The sequence below is a fragment of the Fundulus heteroclitus genome, chromosome 15, assembly GCF_011125445.2.
Source record: "Fundulus heteroclitus isolate FHET01 chromosome 15, MU-UCD_Fhet_4.1, whole genome shotgun sequence".
Taxonomy (NCBI): domain Eukaryota; kingdom Metazoa; phylum Chordata; class Actinopteri; order Cyprinodontiformes; family Fundulidae; genus Fundulus; species Fundulus heteroclitus.
In genome coordinates, this window is record NC_046375.1 from 15,350,508 (window position 1) to 15,367,621 (window position 17,114).

At 40.6% G+C, this 17,114-nt stretch overlaps 1 protein-coding gene across 1 annotated transcript; it reads right to left on the minus strand.

Moving 5' to 3' along the window:
• Positions 1-8,154: 8,154 nt before the first annotated feature.
• Positions 8,155-16,239, minus strand: aldh8a1 (aldehyde dehydrogenase 8 family, member A1). Its single transcript, XM_012868835.3, has 7 exons — positions 15,932-16,239; positions 12,985-13,132; positions 11,316-11,471; positions 11,080-11,229; positions 10,713-10,969; positions 8,970-9,131; positions 8,155-8,900 (listed from the first exon to the last, which is right to left on the minus strand). The coding sequence occupies exons 1-7, from the start codon at positions 16,076-16,078 to the stop codon at positions 8,448-8,450; spliced, it is 1,473 nt and encodes a 490-aa protein (XP_012724289.2). The 5' UTR covers positions 16,079-16,239; the 3' UTR covers positions 8,155-8,447.
• Between the last annotated feature and the right edge of the window lie 875 nt (positions 16,240-17,114).

Here is a 17,114-nt window from a genome sequence, read left to right on the forward strand (position 1 = left end):
GGGTGTCAAACTCCAGTTCTTAAGGGCCAGGGTCTATTAGATATTTCCCTGGTCAAATACACCCTGAGGCAGAGACACATGTAAAATAGCATGACTCCAACATGCAAGGACTGGAGTGTGATACCCCTGGTTTAGATAGAAACATATTCTTGCAATATAATGGCCTAGTCAAAGTCCAAACCTGACTGAGCTTGGGCTTCAAAGAGGAATGTGTAAAATTTTCTGTCTCTTTGTGTGCAATGCTGATAAATGCTTACCCCGTAAAACTTACCATGCTACCCGGAGGGACAAACATCGCTACAAAGCGCCGACTTAGGGGAGTTGAATGGAAATGCGCTCCACCCTTTTGCAGATCACTACATGTAAAAGATTTTTTAAAACCATGCATCATTTTCCTTCCACTTGAGGGTTATTATGCTACTCTGCGTTGACATGTCACATAAAATCACAGTGAAAATACATTCAAGTTTATAGTTGGGGCAAAATGTGAAGAGGCCCACCATTATAGAAGCTCGTCATAGTTTTCATGTGACCAAAATTCCCCTATATGCAGTTCAAAAACATGATAACGTAACTTTAGAGGCGACTTTTTACGTACGCTTACCCTGCCGAGAGAAGAAACATGAACGCTCAAAGGTTACGGGGGTGAGTTACAGTCTGACACCGACCGGTCCTGACTGTTGTTTTTTTACACTGAGACTGAGGTCATGGCAGACGATATATTATCTCTACAAACAGGAACCCGCTGAGGAGAAGTAGGCAGGAGGGAAGATTTTATTACAAGAAGATTTACAGATTCCATTTCAAGTCAGAGTAGCGCGCACCGGTCAGGTTTAATTGGATTTTTGTTGCAGGTAAACATCGTAAAAAAGGAACTAGAGGACCCCAATTACAGCATGCAGCGAAAAGACAGTACTGAAGGTGATCTGTCATATACTGTATTTATTTTTTTTTTTGTTTTCTTAACTGAGTCTGCTTTAAGAATAAGCAGTGCTTCCTATATTCATATCCTATACTCCCCTTTTCATGAATATTACATAACATATAAACAAAAATTGATTTGGGGCCTTTCTGTGCACCACTGATCGCTGCAATTTAAATAATATCTGCTCTTTGTGTCCAGATGTTTAATATTTAAATCTCAACCAGGGTAGACGTGGTTCATTTAGATTCATACGACAAGTGGCGCATTCCTAAAAGTCATTCATCAAGTTTATTAGACCCATAGCTTCAGCCGTCATACGTCAGCAGCGCGTCAGCCATAAGAACAAGTCAACATGAAGCCGTTACTCGCAGGCACAGACTGTAAGGTTTGGATGACGCACAAACCCCCGCAGACTTTGACCATGTGTGTCATGCCTTTAGAGAAACCTACAAGTGGCAGCAAAGGTGCAAGACTTGTGTTGTTTTTGCCTACATTGAAAGCACAAGTTGGATTGAATAGAAAGTTGACATATTGAGCATTGTGTTATGTTCGTAATCTCTTATTTTAGTACATATTGATGCAACCTTTGGTTGTTGTTGTTATTTAAGAAACACAGCTGTTTAACAAGTGGGTAGTTCTTCATAGGGTACTAGGTTTTGATTACTGTCGCTTTAAATACGCCTGTAGTTCCACTGTGAACCTAATGTGAAAGAAATCCTCAAGAAACATTCTAATCAGAGTTTTTTTTTGTTTTTACATTTATATGTTTTGGCTGCTCTCTGAAGGTGACACAGGCGCCCATATGACATCTGTCCAGTAGTCCTATGAAAATGTGGGCGTCCAGCTGTTGGCCTCTGTGAAGAAGGGATAGAAATCTTTCCAGCTGCAGGAACAACCCGGCCGGTCCTCTCTTTCACCAAAATGCATCACGCCTTCCTCTGATTTGACCACAAGCAGCGAACATATCGATTGAAAGTTAAAGAGGTTTTAATAATGTTTTAAATAAACAACATCCAATGCCCTTTACATTCTATGCAGCTCGTCTTTTCCAGACAAACCTCTGATTTTTAATTAATTTCAGTTTTTTGATGTCAGATGATGGAGCTTCAGCCCTTTCGCTCCCTAGATGCACACACAGAGACAGGGAGATTTCTGCCTGTTGGAAGGAAAGTAAGCCAGGGAAGTTACCTTGAGAGGAAAAGGTTTTTTCAAGCAACCATCAAAAATAAAATAAAATAAAATGTGGGCTATCATCGCCATCGTGTGGGAGGAAACATGTCACTACACCCTCTGTAGGGGGTATCTGCATTTTTCTTTAGTAGATGTCTGTCAAAAATCCAATAACAAAGGCATGCCAGGCATAACGTGTTTTGGGAGCAAACACCTAAATTCCCACGGATCTCCAAGATGAAAACCTTTCATCCAGTAGATGATCAGTCCTTCAGCTCCTGTGTTAAGTCTAGGCTGAGCTTTCTTTCCTATTCTTTAGACATCTAAGCCAAATACTGCTCCGGATATTTTCTCAAGGCTGACACTTCATTTGCTCTTCATGTGCTTATTCTCTGGGGCTGTACAGTTGGTAGCTCTGTTGCCTTGCAGCAAGAAGGTCCTGGGTTCAAACCCTAGCCTTACAGCTTTCTGCGTGGAGTTTGCATATTCTCCCTGTGCACGTGTGACTTTATGGTCCAGGTGATCTGGCTTACACCCACAGTCCAACAACATGAGTGTTAGGTCAATTGGCATGATTGTTTGTCCTCTGTGTCACCATGTCGTCCCTGTCAACCTGTCAAGGGGACCGTGCCTCTTGCCCAATGACCACTGGAGACCGGCACCAGCCCCCCTGTGACACTGCACAGATAAGCAGGTAGACGATCGATGGGTGTGTTTACTTTCTTCTCGTTTTAAGCGCCCAGGCCTCAATACATCGTGGTGGTCAGACAGGAGAAGTGATGGGGATCCTGCTTTGATTTGTAAAACCGGGGCTAGATTATTTCGCAATTAAGGAACAATCCTTACACTGCAAAAACAGAACTAGAAATAAGTACAATTTACTTGAAATGAGCGTATTTGTCCATGATTTGAGCAGGTAAATGAGATTATCTGCCAATGGAAAGATTAATTTTACCCTTACAATAAGATAATTAGATATACTGCACTTAAGATAAGTTGATGGAGAAGATTTTTTCCTATTTTAAGTGCAAAAATCTTATTCCATTGGCAGATTATCTTATTTACCTGCTCAAATAAAGTACAAATACATTAGTTTCAAGAAACTTTTAACTTATTTTTAGGTCTGTTTTTGCAGTGTAAAAGTACATTTTCTCAATTTGTTGAATTTGCGGGGTGCATTCTGTCAATCTGTGTCACACCCAGAGCTGCACTGCTTTACATTCACAGAACAGTCTCAGAAACTTGGATCACCTGGCCCGGTTGAATTTCTGCCGCTTGTTTACGTTACATTGCAGAGCATAGGTCTATGCGTTTTCTCTGTTACAGTCCCTAAACACCTTCAGCACCACGGCAATGACTTCAGAGTGGATGGTGTCAGCACCTCAGAGTCAAAAAGTCTATTTTCTTCAGCTGCCTTGGTGCATCTTAACATACACACAAACAGCTTACATCATGAATCTCGACGACTGCTGAATCTTAAATATTCGATTTCTGTGGTTCAGATCAGGAAAGTCAGTGAGAAAATGAGGATGCATCACTATAAGGTGAGTAGTGTTTGGGTTTATTTAATTTCAAATTGTGTTTTATTTTGTGTCTATTTATTAGATACTATTAAAGTGTTTTAATTACAATTTATTTATCCATCAGTTTTTTTTATCTTTCAGTTAAGCTCAAGCATGCTCCTGGCAGATTTAGATTAAAACCTCTTAGAAATCTACGTTTGTTTCTGATAGGAACTGTGAGATCTTTCTTTCAACAAATAATATAACAACCTAAAATTTTTTATTCATTTTAAAAACGGTATGTTGGAAACTGTGTATACCCTTCTTAACAATCAGATTTTTTTTATTTATTTATTTTTTTGGTGATGAACTCCAAGTCTTTGAGGTTGGAGAGCCTAAGCTTTAGCTCAGATTCATATGTGGACTCTAGCTGGACCGAAACACGAACCAAAAACGAACCAAAACAATGATATTACTTCCAGTCAGAGGAAACCTGTTGGTAAAATGTGTTTTGTTTTCTTGATTTTCCTAAATTACCTTTAGGTGTGAGTTTATGCGTGCACGGTTGTATGTCGTCTGTGTCTCTGGGTTTCCCTGTGGGATGGTGGACCTCTCCACTGCGCCTTCCTGCAGGGTTTCTCACTCTTGCTTCAGAAGGAGTTTGGGCTTTTTAGGTGAGAAGCCATTCTGTCTTCCGTTGAGCGCTTGGCCAAAATCAGTTCATCCTGTGGGATGTCTAACCTCGGATTCTTCAACTTAAACGCGCTCGATTACCTCCATGTAACAGTTCTGACAGTCTGACGCAGAACGCTTTAGAAGCATCGAACAATATGAGTCAGAAAAACAAAGGTGTTGAGCTGGATCTGTTTACCCACCGTGAAAGGCATATCAAGTGTGTGCGAGGAAGCGGCGTGACTCGGTACAATGCCCATTATCTAGCCAAAACACAGAACGTGTGACACAGCAGCCTTTATGGCGAGCCTTGCACAAAGCTCAGCCCTCAGTGTGATTTAACACATTCAGTTAATCCCCGTGTGTGGCCGCTTTCCCTGAACCTGGCACGTTTGCCCAAGCAAGGCCTGGTACGGCCTGTTCCAGGCTTTAAGCATAAAGCAAAAGCTGTCAGACTTGTATGACACAACAGGATCCCACAGGCAGTGACACTGAGACGGAGCAGGATAGTGTGAAGGTTCAAGCTTTTATACTTGGCTCTTTATAAAAAAAATTGGAAGTTTCATGCCATGTTATAGGCGTTTCACATCTTTATTTCATCTTGTGACACATATTTCATAAGACAGCTTTGCTGAATAGAAAAAGCAGTGAAAGAACTAATTATGTTATTATTTCCTTGAAAAACACATACCAGACCAGTTCTTTTTCAGTTTTTCCTCGCGCTCCTTGACAAAAATGTACTTTTAAAATCAATATTTAAACGTTCAAGCAGATGTATGTTTGTTCTAATGGCGACGGTAGATATTCAAAACCCAATTCTTCAACTTCAACTTTGTTTATTGAACATTTTGAACATAAGACAGACATTGTTGGGACAAATTCAAAGTATCAATACAATCTCGATGTCACAGATTTGTCAACCCCCAATACACCCTGACCGCCCACCCCACCCACAGGCCAAAAAAAAAAAAAATAAACAAATGGAAAAAAATTTTTTATAAATAAATAAAAAGTATAAAGAGAAAAACAGATCAAAAAAGGGTTGACATGAATGTAAATGTAGATAGATAAGTAGAGATCGTGTTAGGCATTGAAGTATCCTCAGGGTCAAGAAGATTCAAAGAGTCAAAATACCTAAGAAAAGAGTCCCATGTAGCCTAAAATTACTTGATGGAGCCTCTAAGAGAAACCCTCAATTTCTCTACTTTGAGGTTGTAAAGCACCTCTCAAATCCAGCGGGCATGTGAAGGGGGCTGAGAATCTTTCCAGTTAAGTAAGATCAACCTACGAGCTAAAAGCGTGGTAAATGCTATAGCCCGCTCCATTCCTTTAGGCAAGTTAGAAGCAGGGGGGATGCCAAAGATTGGAGACTACCAGAGAACCATATGCTTCAGACAGTGATTTAAAAATCCCTGTCCAGAATAGTTTCAACTCGGGACATGACCAAAACATGTGTGAGTGATTGCCAGGCGAGAGTTTACATCTGCCACAGGCATCATGTACAGAAAAATACATTTTTGCTAGTCGTGAATTGGTATAATGAGCCCTGTAAACAACTTTGCATTGAATTAGCCTATGGTGGGCACAGATGGAAGATGAATAAACTAGAGCCAGTGCAGATGTCCATTGTTGTTCTGTGAATACAATGTTAAGACTCTCCTCCCAAGCTGTTTTAACTGCGTTAGCAGGTGTTGAGGTTTCTGACCAAATAGGCTTATAGAGTGTTGAGATACATCCTCTAAGATTAGGATCAATTACGAGAAGAGAGTCTCATAAGGTTTCTGGAGGGCAATTCGGAAAGTAAGGGAACAACTTCTTGACATAGTCACGAACTTGGAAAAAACGAAAAAAGTTGTGTTTTGGAAGATGGCATTTGACAGACAACTGTTCAAAAGAAGAGAAAATGTTTTCAGAGATCTACTATTGACTTGATACCACTTTCATGCCAGAATTTATATGCTAAATCTTGGGACGGTTCAACTTCTTCAGCTTTCTAGCAAACTCCTAAAGTTTTTTTTATTTTTGGATAAACCTTATTTGTATTTGAACTTTTTAAAGGTTCATCCACCTCTGTTATGTTTTCAGACGAGCTTCTGGCCCGCCTGTGAGGAAACTCCCAGGAGGCAGATATCAAAGTTTAACTGGTTTATTAAAATGCAAAAGTAATGCAGATGTCTGGTCTAGAGGGGTTCGTTTACCGTGGGACGGCAGATCGCTGTGAGGAGAAAGGTGATAGATGAGCAGGGTGAATAAATGGGTGAGAATCAGAGAGTTGATCCTACTAGTCTGGAGTATATTGCCTGGAGCCAGGGAGGTGCCAGTAGAGTCTGGGGGTGTTGGTCCATAATATGAAATAGACGGAGCGTTGGAGGGCGGATAGATTAGCCTAGAGGAAGTCGTCTAAGAGGTGATGGTACAGGGGACGTCCCTGAGAGACTGATTGAGGGGAGAATTCAGGAAGTAACCTTTGGAAAAGGGGTCAGTGTTAAGACAGGTAAACACAATGAGAACTGATGATGACCATGTCCAAAATCAAATGCATTAAAGAGAACAGTTATTTATCGTGCCATCAGCTTTTGGAATAATTGCCCCCTGAATATACGTGAACTGAATAGTAAAGTATCTTTTAATTATTACTTGAGAATGAACTATTTCAATTTGTGAGTGGTGAATTAAGATATTTACTGTATGAAAGTGAGAATTAATGTAATAGATATGAATGTAATAACCTATTTTGAAGGATTTTTGATGATATCTACAATAATGTCTACAATGTTTGATTAAGTGATTTTTGTTTTGTCTTGTGGACAAAACAAAGCAAGACTAGCTCGTCCCCACTTTTGGTGACAGCTAATTGGGGATCTTTTTAACAATAAACAATAAACTATGAGGACTATCCCAGAGAGCTAGACGTACCACATGGGTTGACAGCTGTTGAACGACCGACAGCCAGCTCCTCTTAAGCTCCAGCTGATGAGCTGATCAGTGGAAGGCGTGCAGGAGCACCCAGCTCAGCTCCGTCCTCCGGGGGAAACCTGCAGCTTCATGGCAGAGGAACGCCACACAGACACAACATACCCACATCCCTGACAACCTCCTCAAAACCCTGCAATTCATCGGAAGACAAGTAACCCCAGAGCATTATGCTGCCACCACTGTGTATCACTGACGTCACGGTGTTCTGTTTGTGTTTGTTTAAATGCAAAACTTACCTTCAGGCCTCTTGGCACAAACTTTTACTTTTATCAAACCATAGCTTTCTCTCACAAAGTTTTGGCTGATTAAAGCCAGATCTGGAGGGCTCTTTTGAAGGAAAGGGTCAATGTTTTCTTTTTTTAACAGTACTCCTTAGTCTACACCATGACAAAGATGGAGATTGTTGGCTATGATCGTCAACATAATTCTATCAATTGACACTACTGCTTTAATATATATTGGATATTATTTTCGAAAAAGCTACTCATCCATTTAAAGGGGACATATCATGATTTTCAGTTCTTCTTTTTCACTTTGAAATAATTTTTATGGTCTATTTAAAGTGGCGCTATGATGGTTTGGTCTGAAATATCCTTGTTAATTTCCTCACACATTCTCCCTTTTTACCCCTGATGTGGTGTGCATCTGAGGGCAACTCGTTTTGGCGCCGTCACTTTAAATCTAAAGGAGGCACTTCACACCCAGCCCCCCTCCAGGTCGCAGAGCGTTCCACTTCACCACAATCGGCCATTTTTGGAGTATGCTGGGGGTCGGTGTAATGAACGTTATCCACTTGTAGCTTCAGCCTCCTTCAATTCGGACTAAAGGTCATTCAGGTACTATTTTATAATATTTAAAATATTTTAATATATACTTTTTAGATAATTTAAAATAATTTCAAACAACTTACACCTTATATGACAGAATTATTCTTTATTTGCATTCAATTTAACATTAACGTGTTACTTTATTCATTTCTGAAGTTTCAGCCTGTATTTCGCTTCACTTGAATTTTCAACCAACGGTGCTTGATTGTTTCTAGAAATCCGTGATTTGGGGCAAGACAAATTCATCAATTAAATTCTGCACAGCTGCTGGCAAAAAAAAAAAATAATGCATGCCAAGATAAGGAATGACATATTTCTCCCATGATTGTGTGAATCACATCTCGCCAGCGCTAGCGTCAAACACAACGATGCTCATCAGTGTTTGATGGTGATGCTTTTCACCTCCGTGAAGAAGTGATAGGAATCCTTCCCCCCCTCCCTGCCCACACCCGAGTGCTTCATTCCTCCAAATGGCAGATTCAGATCTCTCACCAACCAGCAGTTGGTCCACACCAGTCCAGCTTGCAGACGCTGGGCCAAACGGTGAACCCTTCCCACGTCCCTGGACCACACGGTGGCTGACAGGCCATAGCGGACCCCGTTTCCCCTGGCAACTGCCTCATCCTCCGTGTCAAAAGGGCAGACGCAGGTGACTGGGCCGAAGATCTCCTCCTGCATGACCCGGGAGCGGTCAGAGATGCCTGAGATCACCGTAGGAGGCATGAAGTAGCCGGACTTGTTGGGCTCGGGAAGGTCTAGGCAGTCCACTCCTTCACCGCAGTGGATTACGGCTCCTTCTGATTTAGCAAGTGCCACGAAGCTGCGCACCTTGTGAATAAAAGAGAAAAACGTTTCACAACAAAGCACAAACAAAACAAAAAGAAATGAACGGCTCACCTTCTCCAGATGCTCTTTGCTGATGAGGGCGCCGTTGTGGTTGTTTGGGTCAGATGGAGCGCCGGTCTTCCACTTCCTAGCTGCAGCTACAAATCTTTCCAGAAACTCAGAGTAAATGCTCCTCTCCACATAAATTCTACTGGTGCACAGGCAAATCTCTCCCTGTGAGGAGGAAATGACACGGAAAGCAAGACATTACATTATGAGAGGTAAATGTCAGCTCCTATCAGCCTACAACATCTCTAAACGTGAGCTATTGTCTCCACCGTCACAGCTCCCTCTTTGAATAGCAGACTATGTGTTAATTCACTTCTAAATTAATTTATTCTTTCATCTCATTGACAATAAGAGTATATGCAGCAGGCAGGCTCTGGTCTGAAAAATGTGTTACTCAAGGCTCACATTGGGAGAAATCGCCATCTGCTGGCGAACTAATGCAATAACAACTGAAATCAAATTCAAAATCTGCGCATTATTCAATAACCTGACAACAGCCAGATGCATGTCTGGCTGTTGTCAGGTTAATTCTTCAAGGCATTGGTGTCCAAACCTTTGGGCTCGTATGCCGGAATAGTCTAGTCTAAAGCACTAAAGGGTCAAACAATGAAATAGAAAAAATAGATAAATAAAAAATTAAAATAGGAACATTTTAAATAGACAAATGAGTCAGATTTTCCTGTAGGAAAGGGATGTGCATCATTGTAGACCCGAAAGTCATTTATTTTGCCTTATTAAAAGATGATCAGCCAGTTTGCGAATTGCTTTGGGCTCAATTGAAAAACAAAAAAAATGATTTGTTCTGATCTCGAAATAAAAGAACAGGGTTCTGGTCAGTGTTTCTTTGAAAACACTTTTTTTAGTCAACTTTAAGAAATGAATTCAAAGTAGATTGTAATGCACCATAGTCTGAGTAAACATAATTAGATAGATGTTGCCCTATTTACTATGATATTATGGAGAATTTAAAGATGCTTTATGTTGTACCTAACATTTGTAATTATATGATCTCAACTTATATTCTGCAATAATCCTGCCCTAATTATAAATAAAAAAATTCCATCTGAATCAACCACCTGTATTGGTGGGCCAAATCGTTCTTTAAATGCTTTTTGGACGGCCGCACAAAATCAGTACAGGGGTCACAATGGGCCCCCGGGGAGCACTTTGGACACCACTGGAGATTGGACCTTCTTTATTTAAAAAATAAATAAATAATCTTCAATCGTGGCTCTACATTTGTAGGCATCACATAAAGTAAAGGCTTGAGTTTACCAATACTAATAAATATTGCATAAACATGTTATATGTGTGTCTGTACCTGTATATCATTCTCACCTCTGACATGTACATAATAATAACGATGGAAATAACATTTAAACCCTCCACTATTCAAAAACAAGTGAGTTCTGACATTAAATCAAAAACAAACAAAAAAAATGCAAGTTTAGTTTGTAGCAAAGTCCAAGACTTTTTGTAAAACATATGAAAAGCATGCATTACTAGTTTACTGACAACACCTGTGCTGAGAAACGCAGGTTGCACTTGAAAACTGGACACAAAGCATTCTATACTTTTGTTGCTCGCTAATTAATAATACTTGGTTATTTTCCCAAATAAATAAATCAATAAATACATATTTCAGAATTTTTCTCTGCCTTGTATAAATCTTACAGTGTTTACGGTGAACATTAATCAAACAAAAACCTCAGCGTCTTAAAACCGTCATCATCGTTGTTTGCTCACCTGATTGGAAAAGCTTGAGCGAACGGTCGTCTCGATGCACTGCTCCAGGTCTGCGTCAGCAAAGATAATGGCTGGGTTTTTACCCCCCAACTCCAGGGAGAGCTTCTTACAGTAGGGGGCGCTCCGCTCCGTGATGCGCCGGGCTGTGGCAGAGGAGCCAGTGAAGGAGATCAGCGGGACTTCTGGGTGGGAAACAAGGGCGTCTCCCGCTCTCGGGCCGGTGCCAAACACGATGTTAACCACACCTGGAGGGACACCTGCAGGACAGGATGCAGACGTCAAAAAATAGGCGATGAAATTTATAAACCTGCATAAGAACATCTCATGTTACTATCAAGCCACAGCATCGTGGGATGTGTAGTCCTACCAGCTTGCCCCATCAGCTTGCACATCATCCACGCGGTCACAGAGGTCATCTCGCTCGGTTTGGCCACCACCGTGTTGCCCGTGGCAATCGCCGGCGCAATTTTCCACGTCAGCAGGTAGAGAGGGAGGTTCCAGGGACTGATCAAGCCAGCTAACCACACAATAAATGCGATCTAATGACACGTGTGACTCAAGCAAAAAACGTCTAACCAACACCGAAAGGAAAAAAACTCTCACCCACTCCCACCGGACAGCGCACGGTGTAGTTCAGGCAGCCCATGTGGTCCATCTGGCTGCAGTCGGTGGTGTGGTGAAGCACGGACGAGGCGAAGAAGCGAAAGTTGTACGCGGACCGGGGTATATCCACGGTCCGAGCAAACGTCACAGTTTTCCCTGCAGAGTTCAAATAAAAAAAACTGTCACTGTCCCCATCAGTATATGTTAAAGAAAACTCATTTTAGAACATTGCATGCCAGTATGTAGCCCTGTATGTTTTATATAGGTTTTAAACATACCGCTTACATAGGTCATAATTAGTGTAGTATCATGATATAACATATATGTTTCTCTGGCAGAAGGCCCAGGACAAATCTCTTCTCTTTTCTTCACTTATTTGATTATTTTAATTTTGCTTTGGCCTGTATTCTGATCAAGCAATAGGGTGGTGAGTGAACATTTGGTAAAAGCAGGATATTAAATGTGGTCTCATGAGAAAAACCTGCTCCACCAGTGGCACAGGAAAGGCACCCCAGAATTTCTGTTGCCACGCTTGTTACTACTTTACACCGACTCGTGTAGTGTAGTGATAAGAACACCTTAATACGTCTGATTTTTTATGGAGAGGCTGTAATATGGTGTTGGCCCACTCCTTTACAGCTCCAACTGCTTCTGTGATGGGTTCATTCGGGGTTCAGGAGTGAGTTTAAGGGAATATTAAATCCATCTCCCAGTAGAGAAACGTGTGAGGTCAGACACTAATATAGCGTGAAAAGGCCCGGCTCGCACTCTCCGCTCTCATCTCGAAGGTGTTTTATCAGCTTGAGGTCAGGGCGCTGGGAAGGCTAATTTAATTCAGCAACACTAAATTAGCTTATTCACGCCAGGCGCGCGGCCTTGTTAAGACAGGAATGCACCATATCCTAACTTCGCATAACTGAAAATGTCGTTTTGTGTTAAAGCATCAGGAGTTCCTTTCCCTGGAAACACAGGGCGGGGCCCAACTCCACCGGGATTCCTCTCCACCTAACTTTACTGCTGATGCAATGCAGTCCACTGGACTGAGAGAAAAGCCAGGTTCATCACTCCACAGAACTTGTCTACACTGCTCTGGAGCACGATGTGCTTTACACCTATGCATCTGATGCCTGAAGGACATGAAAACCCCTTCCATTAAACTCTACACACACTTTTCTTGAGCTCATCTGAAAGTTTGGAGATCTTTAGCCACTGACGGCAAAAAGTTGTTGACTTCCACAAATTATACACCTCCACATCCATTGTACCCTGCTCTGAGTTTTTTATTTATTTATTTATTTATTTATTTTTAAATTGTAAAAGTCTGCATGATTGGGTGTTAGTATACATCTGTGACCCTTTGGGCTGTGTCCTGTAGTTACGGAGAACTTTTCAAGACAACACAGGAGCAGCTTGTCTGATTCATCCCCCTTGTGGCATCTTATGAGTATTGACAGCAGAATTACGCCTGATCCATGCATAAAGGCTTTGCAAGGCAAGATTTGCAAGCAAAAAAAAACTGCTCAAACAGTATCAAAAGATACAATCTATATTTTTTGATGCAGAAGCATATGACTTGTTTTACGTGTTTAATGCCTAAAAACAATACACGTAAGGATATGAAATAAAACTTAATAATGTTGTTAAAATAGTACACTGTAGCATAGTTAACCTTGGTCCTTGGACTCAGCTTGAATGAACTCCTCCATGTTGGCTTCAATCAGATCGGCCAGCTTGTTGAGGACTTCTCCTCGCTGCTGGGGACTACGAGCTGACCAATCAGGGAAGGCTTCTCTCGCCGCTGCCACTGCCGCGTCCACCTGCAGCCAGGCAGGCAGAGAAAGGGTTGAAGGTTCGAGGCTCCGTCATCATTAGGATGTCACACAGGAAACAAAGTTGATCCATGTGATAGATTGTGTTTTAAGGTAAGTGAGTTTTTTTGTGACTGTTTTGGTCTGCGCAGTCAAACTGATTTCATTTATAGAAAAAAAAATGCTATCTGTTTGCATCCTTTGCTGTTATATCGGTCACAAAAAACATTTAAATATGCTAACGTGTGGTGACATTAAAGATTCTTGATTCTTTTAGACTAGTCATACTCAACCCAGACACATTTCCATGTTACAGAACCTTGTGAAACGCCTTGTCACATCGTCTGTCCAGTCCACCTGGATATGACTCAGCTGTGGGTGATGAACACGGGTTGGTAGAGTGAAATTATACTCAAGTAAGAGTAGCATTCCCCCAATGTTAGGTAAGTGAGGAATAGCAAGATTATATCTGTTTGCTAAAAAGAACATTGAGTAAGACAACTTTTTTAAATTCAGAAGAGTACATACAGTAGATTTTGTGGTACTTGGTAAAATTAGAGTTTGCTATAATTTTAACTGGTTCCTTTTGACGTGGCTAAGGATTATAAATGAGATTTCTTGTTTCTTATTGGGCTGAGATTAGGGCTTTGTGGTGGCCACTCCAAAACTCTAATTTTATTGTCCCTAATCTGTTTGTAACTGCTTTTGGGGCTATGTTTAGGTTTATTGTTCCTTTGGAAGACCCAAGCTTTAACTTCCTACAGATGTCTTGAGATGTAGTTTCAATATTTTCAAATAAGGTAATTTTCTCCACAAGAAAGCAACAACATCTAGTGTGATAAGTACATCAGATTCCTGCTGAAAACACTCCCAAAGCATGATGCTGCCACCACTGTACTTTACAGTTGGGTAGCTGTTCTCATGGCAGCTATCGTCCCCCTTCAATGGTGTTTTTGACCAAACACTTTTACAATTTTAGTTTCATCTGTCCACAGGACAGTGATAAAAAGCCATGTCCTTGTGATCGGGCATCTTGATGTTGCTTTTGGAGTGATGGATGTTTGGTCACTGAATGGCCTTTCAGCCGTGTGGATATAGGGTCTGTCTCGCTGTGGACAGTGACACTTTCTTACCCGCTTCAACCAGCATCTTCACAAGATCTCCTGTTTTCCATTTTGGGTTTGATTTGTACTCGTCACACCGAGTCCAGTTCGTCTCTAGGACACAGAAAATGTCTTTCCGTGCAGCTTACACTTGCACACGCTGTAATAGTCTGAACTAACTAGCATGGCTTCTTCTGGTATGGGGGATATTTTACTCTAAGATAAACCAGGTGAGTTGAGTTATACAGTTCTCTGCCTGATATTACCTGAAGCTTAAAAATCCAACATCTAATATTTCTTAACACAGATATAGTAATTTTGATATGTGCAAACTTCTAACTTTGAAGAAAGTAATAATAAAAACAGTTTAAAAAAATTCCTCATGATCCTGCATTTAAAAAGTACAAATGATTTTGTTAATTTTAACTGGCTTAACAAAGAAACTTTAGTCTGATTCAAAGTCAGAAAGTGGAAAATTTTTATACATTATGTAATCATGTGGTTTTAACGGTATATGCTTTACTATGTGCCACTGCCAAAGAGCAAATGTTTTCAAAATCAACGTGACAAAAAAAACCAAAAACATTTATATTTGTTTTGTAGTAAAAAAATAGGAGGGACAACTCAGAGATGCAGTCTGAGCAAGAAGAATCAAGACGAAGTGGCCTGAACCAGCTCTCTAGTACGGCTACAGACTTAGACCATTATTATTTTTTTTTTTTTGCATTCATTCGATCTTTAAGGTCTGATCTTCATATTTATATATTCTCTACATTCTCAAATTTTAATGTTTAATTTCTCTCTGTAAGATCCGAAAAAAACATACAGCAACTTTGCCTGATACAACTAAATATGTTTTATACTGTGAGATGTTTGATATGAAGCCGCCAATAGGAAACGAACCGCTTATGGTGAGGGAAATTCAAAAAGTAAGATAAAATTGCTATAGACATTGCTATATATAAGTTTTTTTTTTTTTTTCAAATTTTTTATTTAAATTTCTGTGCTTGTTTTCTTCATTACATATATGTTCTGTATGTGGTATATTGGTCTTTACAGGATAGTGTCGTTTGGAGTTTGATAACCCAAAGTAAACTGTAACGCTTGCTAAAACCATTCCTACTTTATTTACAAGTATCCAATACAGGGGTATTTTTGGACACTGCTCGCTGTTAAAGAGTTACTCGTGTAAAGAGATTTTTATTTCTTGGTTCAAGGAAAGTTAAGAGGGGACTAAAGATGACCTTTCCTACTGCTCCCTGGAATCATAACTGTGGATTTTACACACTGCAGACACAAATAAGACAATACCTCAATACCTCAGTTTAGAAATGTCCTTACACAAACATAAACGGCTTTCTTTCCTGTGCAGTTCACTTAGCAACTAAGGAAAAGAAAAAGTCAGAGTTCATTGACTCTGGTGTTTAATGATTACCTGTGTGGCAACTCTGCAAAGAGCAAAGGTGCTTCTTGCTGAAATGTTGCACAGAAAAGGCGTCCGAATTTAACCTACATTTATGGTCAGCAAAAACTCTTTCATTAAACGTAAAATAGCAATGTTTAGTGAGTGCAATATCAAAGAAGAAAAAGGTCATTATTTTACATTTATTCACTTGTATACGTGAGGGGAAAAATCAGGATAGTGCTGCCGAAGTAGATGCTGGTCAGAGCAATTAAAAGACTAAGTTTTGTTAGCCTTCCCTACCTCCTCCTTGCCGCTGTCCGGTACTTTGCAGTAGACCTCCCCGGTGGAAGGGTCATAGGAGTCGATGTGGTTCCTACAAGATACAAACTTTCCTCCAATGTAGTTCTCCAGAACCAAGTAAGAGCGCTGCTCCGGGCTTTTTGGCATGTTGGCAGTCAAAGAATACCTCCAAAGTAACAAAATAAACTGCAAAAGTTACAACCTGCTGTTACTGACCGGAGCCTCTGAGGCAAACTTAAGTAAAGCGGGTCTTGCACTGACCCTCCCACAGAGCAAGCCTCCTCTCTCACAACCAGATAGTGACGAGTTCAGCTGCAGGGCTGACTGAGGATTCTTCCAAGTCACAACAACGATGAGCGATTAACAACGAAGCCGCTGACAGAACACATTCAAATATACGAGCAGTTGGGTTTTTTTTTTCCAAAGGAGTGCATGAATAACAACAGCTCAGTGCGTTACTCATCATTGACATGAACTGGTTAGAAATAGTGTTTTAAATGCAAAGGTCTGATGACAGGAGATATATTTTGACTTATTTAATGGCTAACTGATATCTACTAATGTGGACAGAGTTGCAGAATAAAGCCAAATTGCGATCAAATTCACATTAATGGATGGACAACCCGGTGGAGAAGAATTCTTGCAAAGAAAAAAAACCCTGGGGTTTTATTGTGCTAAAAAAGAAAATATTATCCAGTGGGACACTGAAACCACAAATCGAAGCCTAACTGAGCTGTTTTTTACTGGCATTTGACCCACTTAAAGCAGAGGAGGAAGGCCCCAACCAGTTATGCTCAATGTCTGATTAACAAAGCAATTAAGACCAATGGGGTACTGCTGCCACGGGCGCTGCTTTAGGATTTCCAACAAAGAACTGTTAACAGAAAAAGCATTGAAAACACTCAAAATCTCTCTTGTTTTCTCCTCCAAACATTTGCAGATCAAAATGTAATCAAAAACGATATATATCAATGTATCACAAAGAATGTATCCCAGTTTAATAGCCTATGTAACAAACAGAGCAACAGTGTCTGAGCGGGTAGTCGTCTTGTAGTTGGAAGATTGCACGTTTAATTCCAGCATCCTGGCCAAGGCACGTTACCTCAAGTTGCTTACTGGGTGAGTGTGTGTGTATTAGTGAATTTGTAAAGTGCTTTGAAATCTTAAACACTTGTGGTCATTG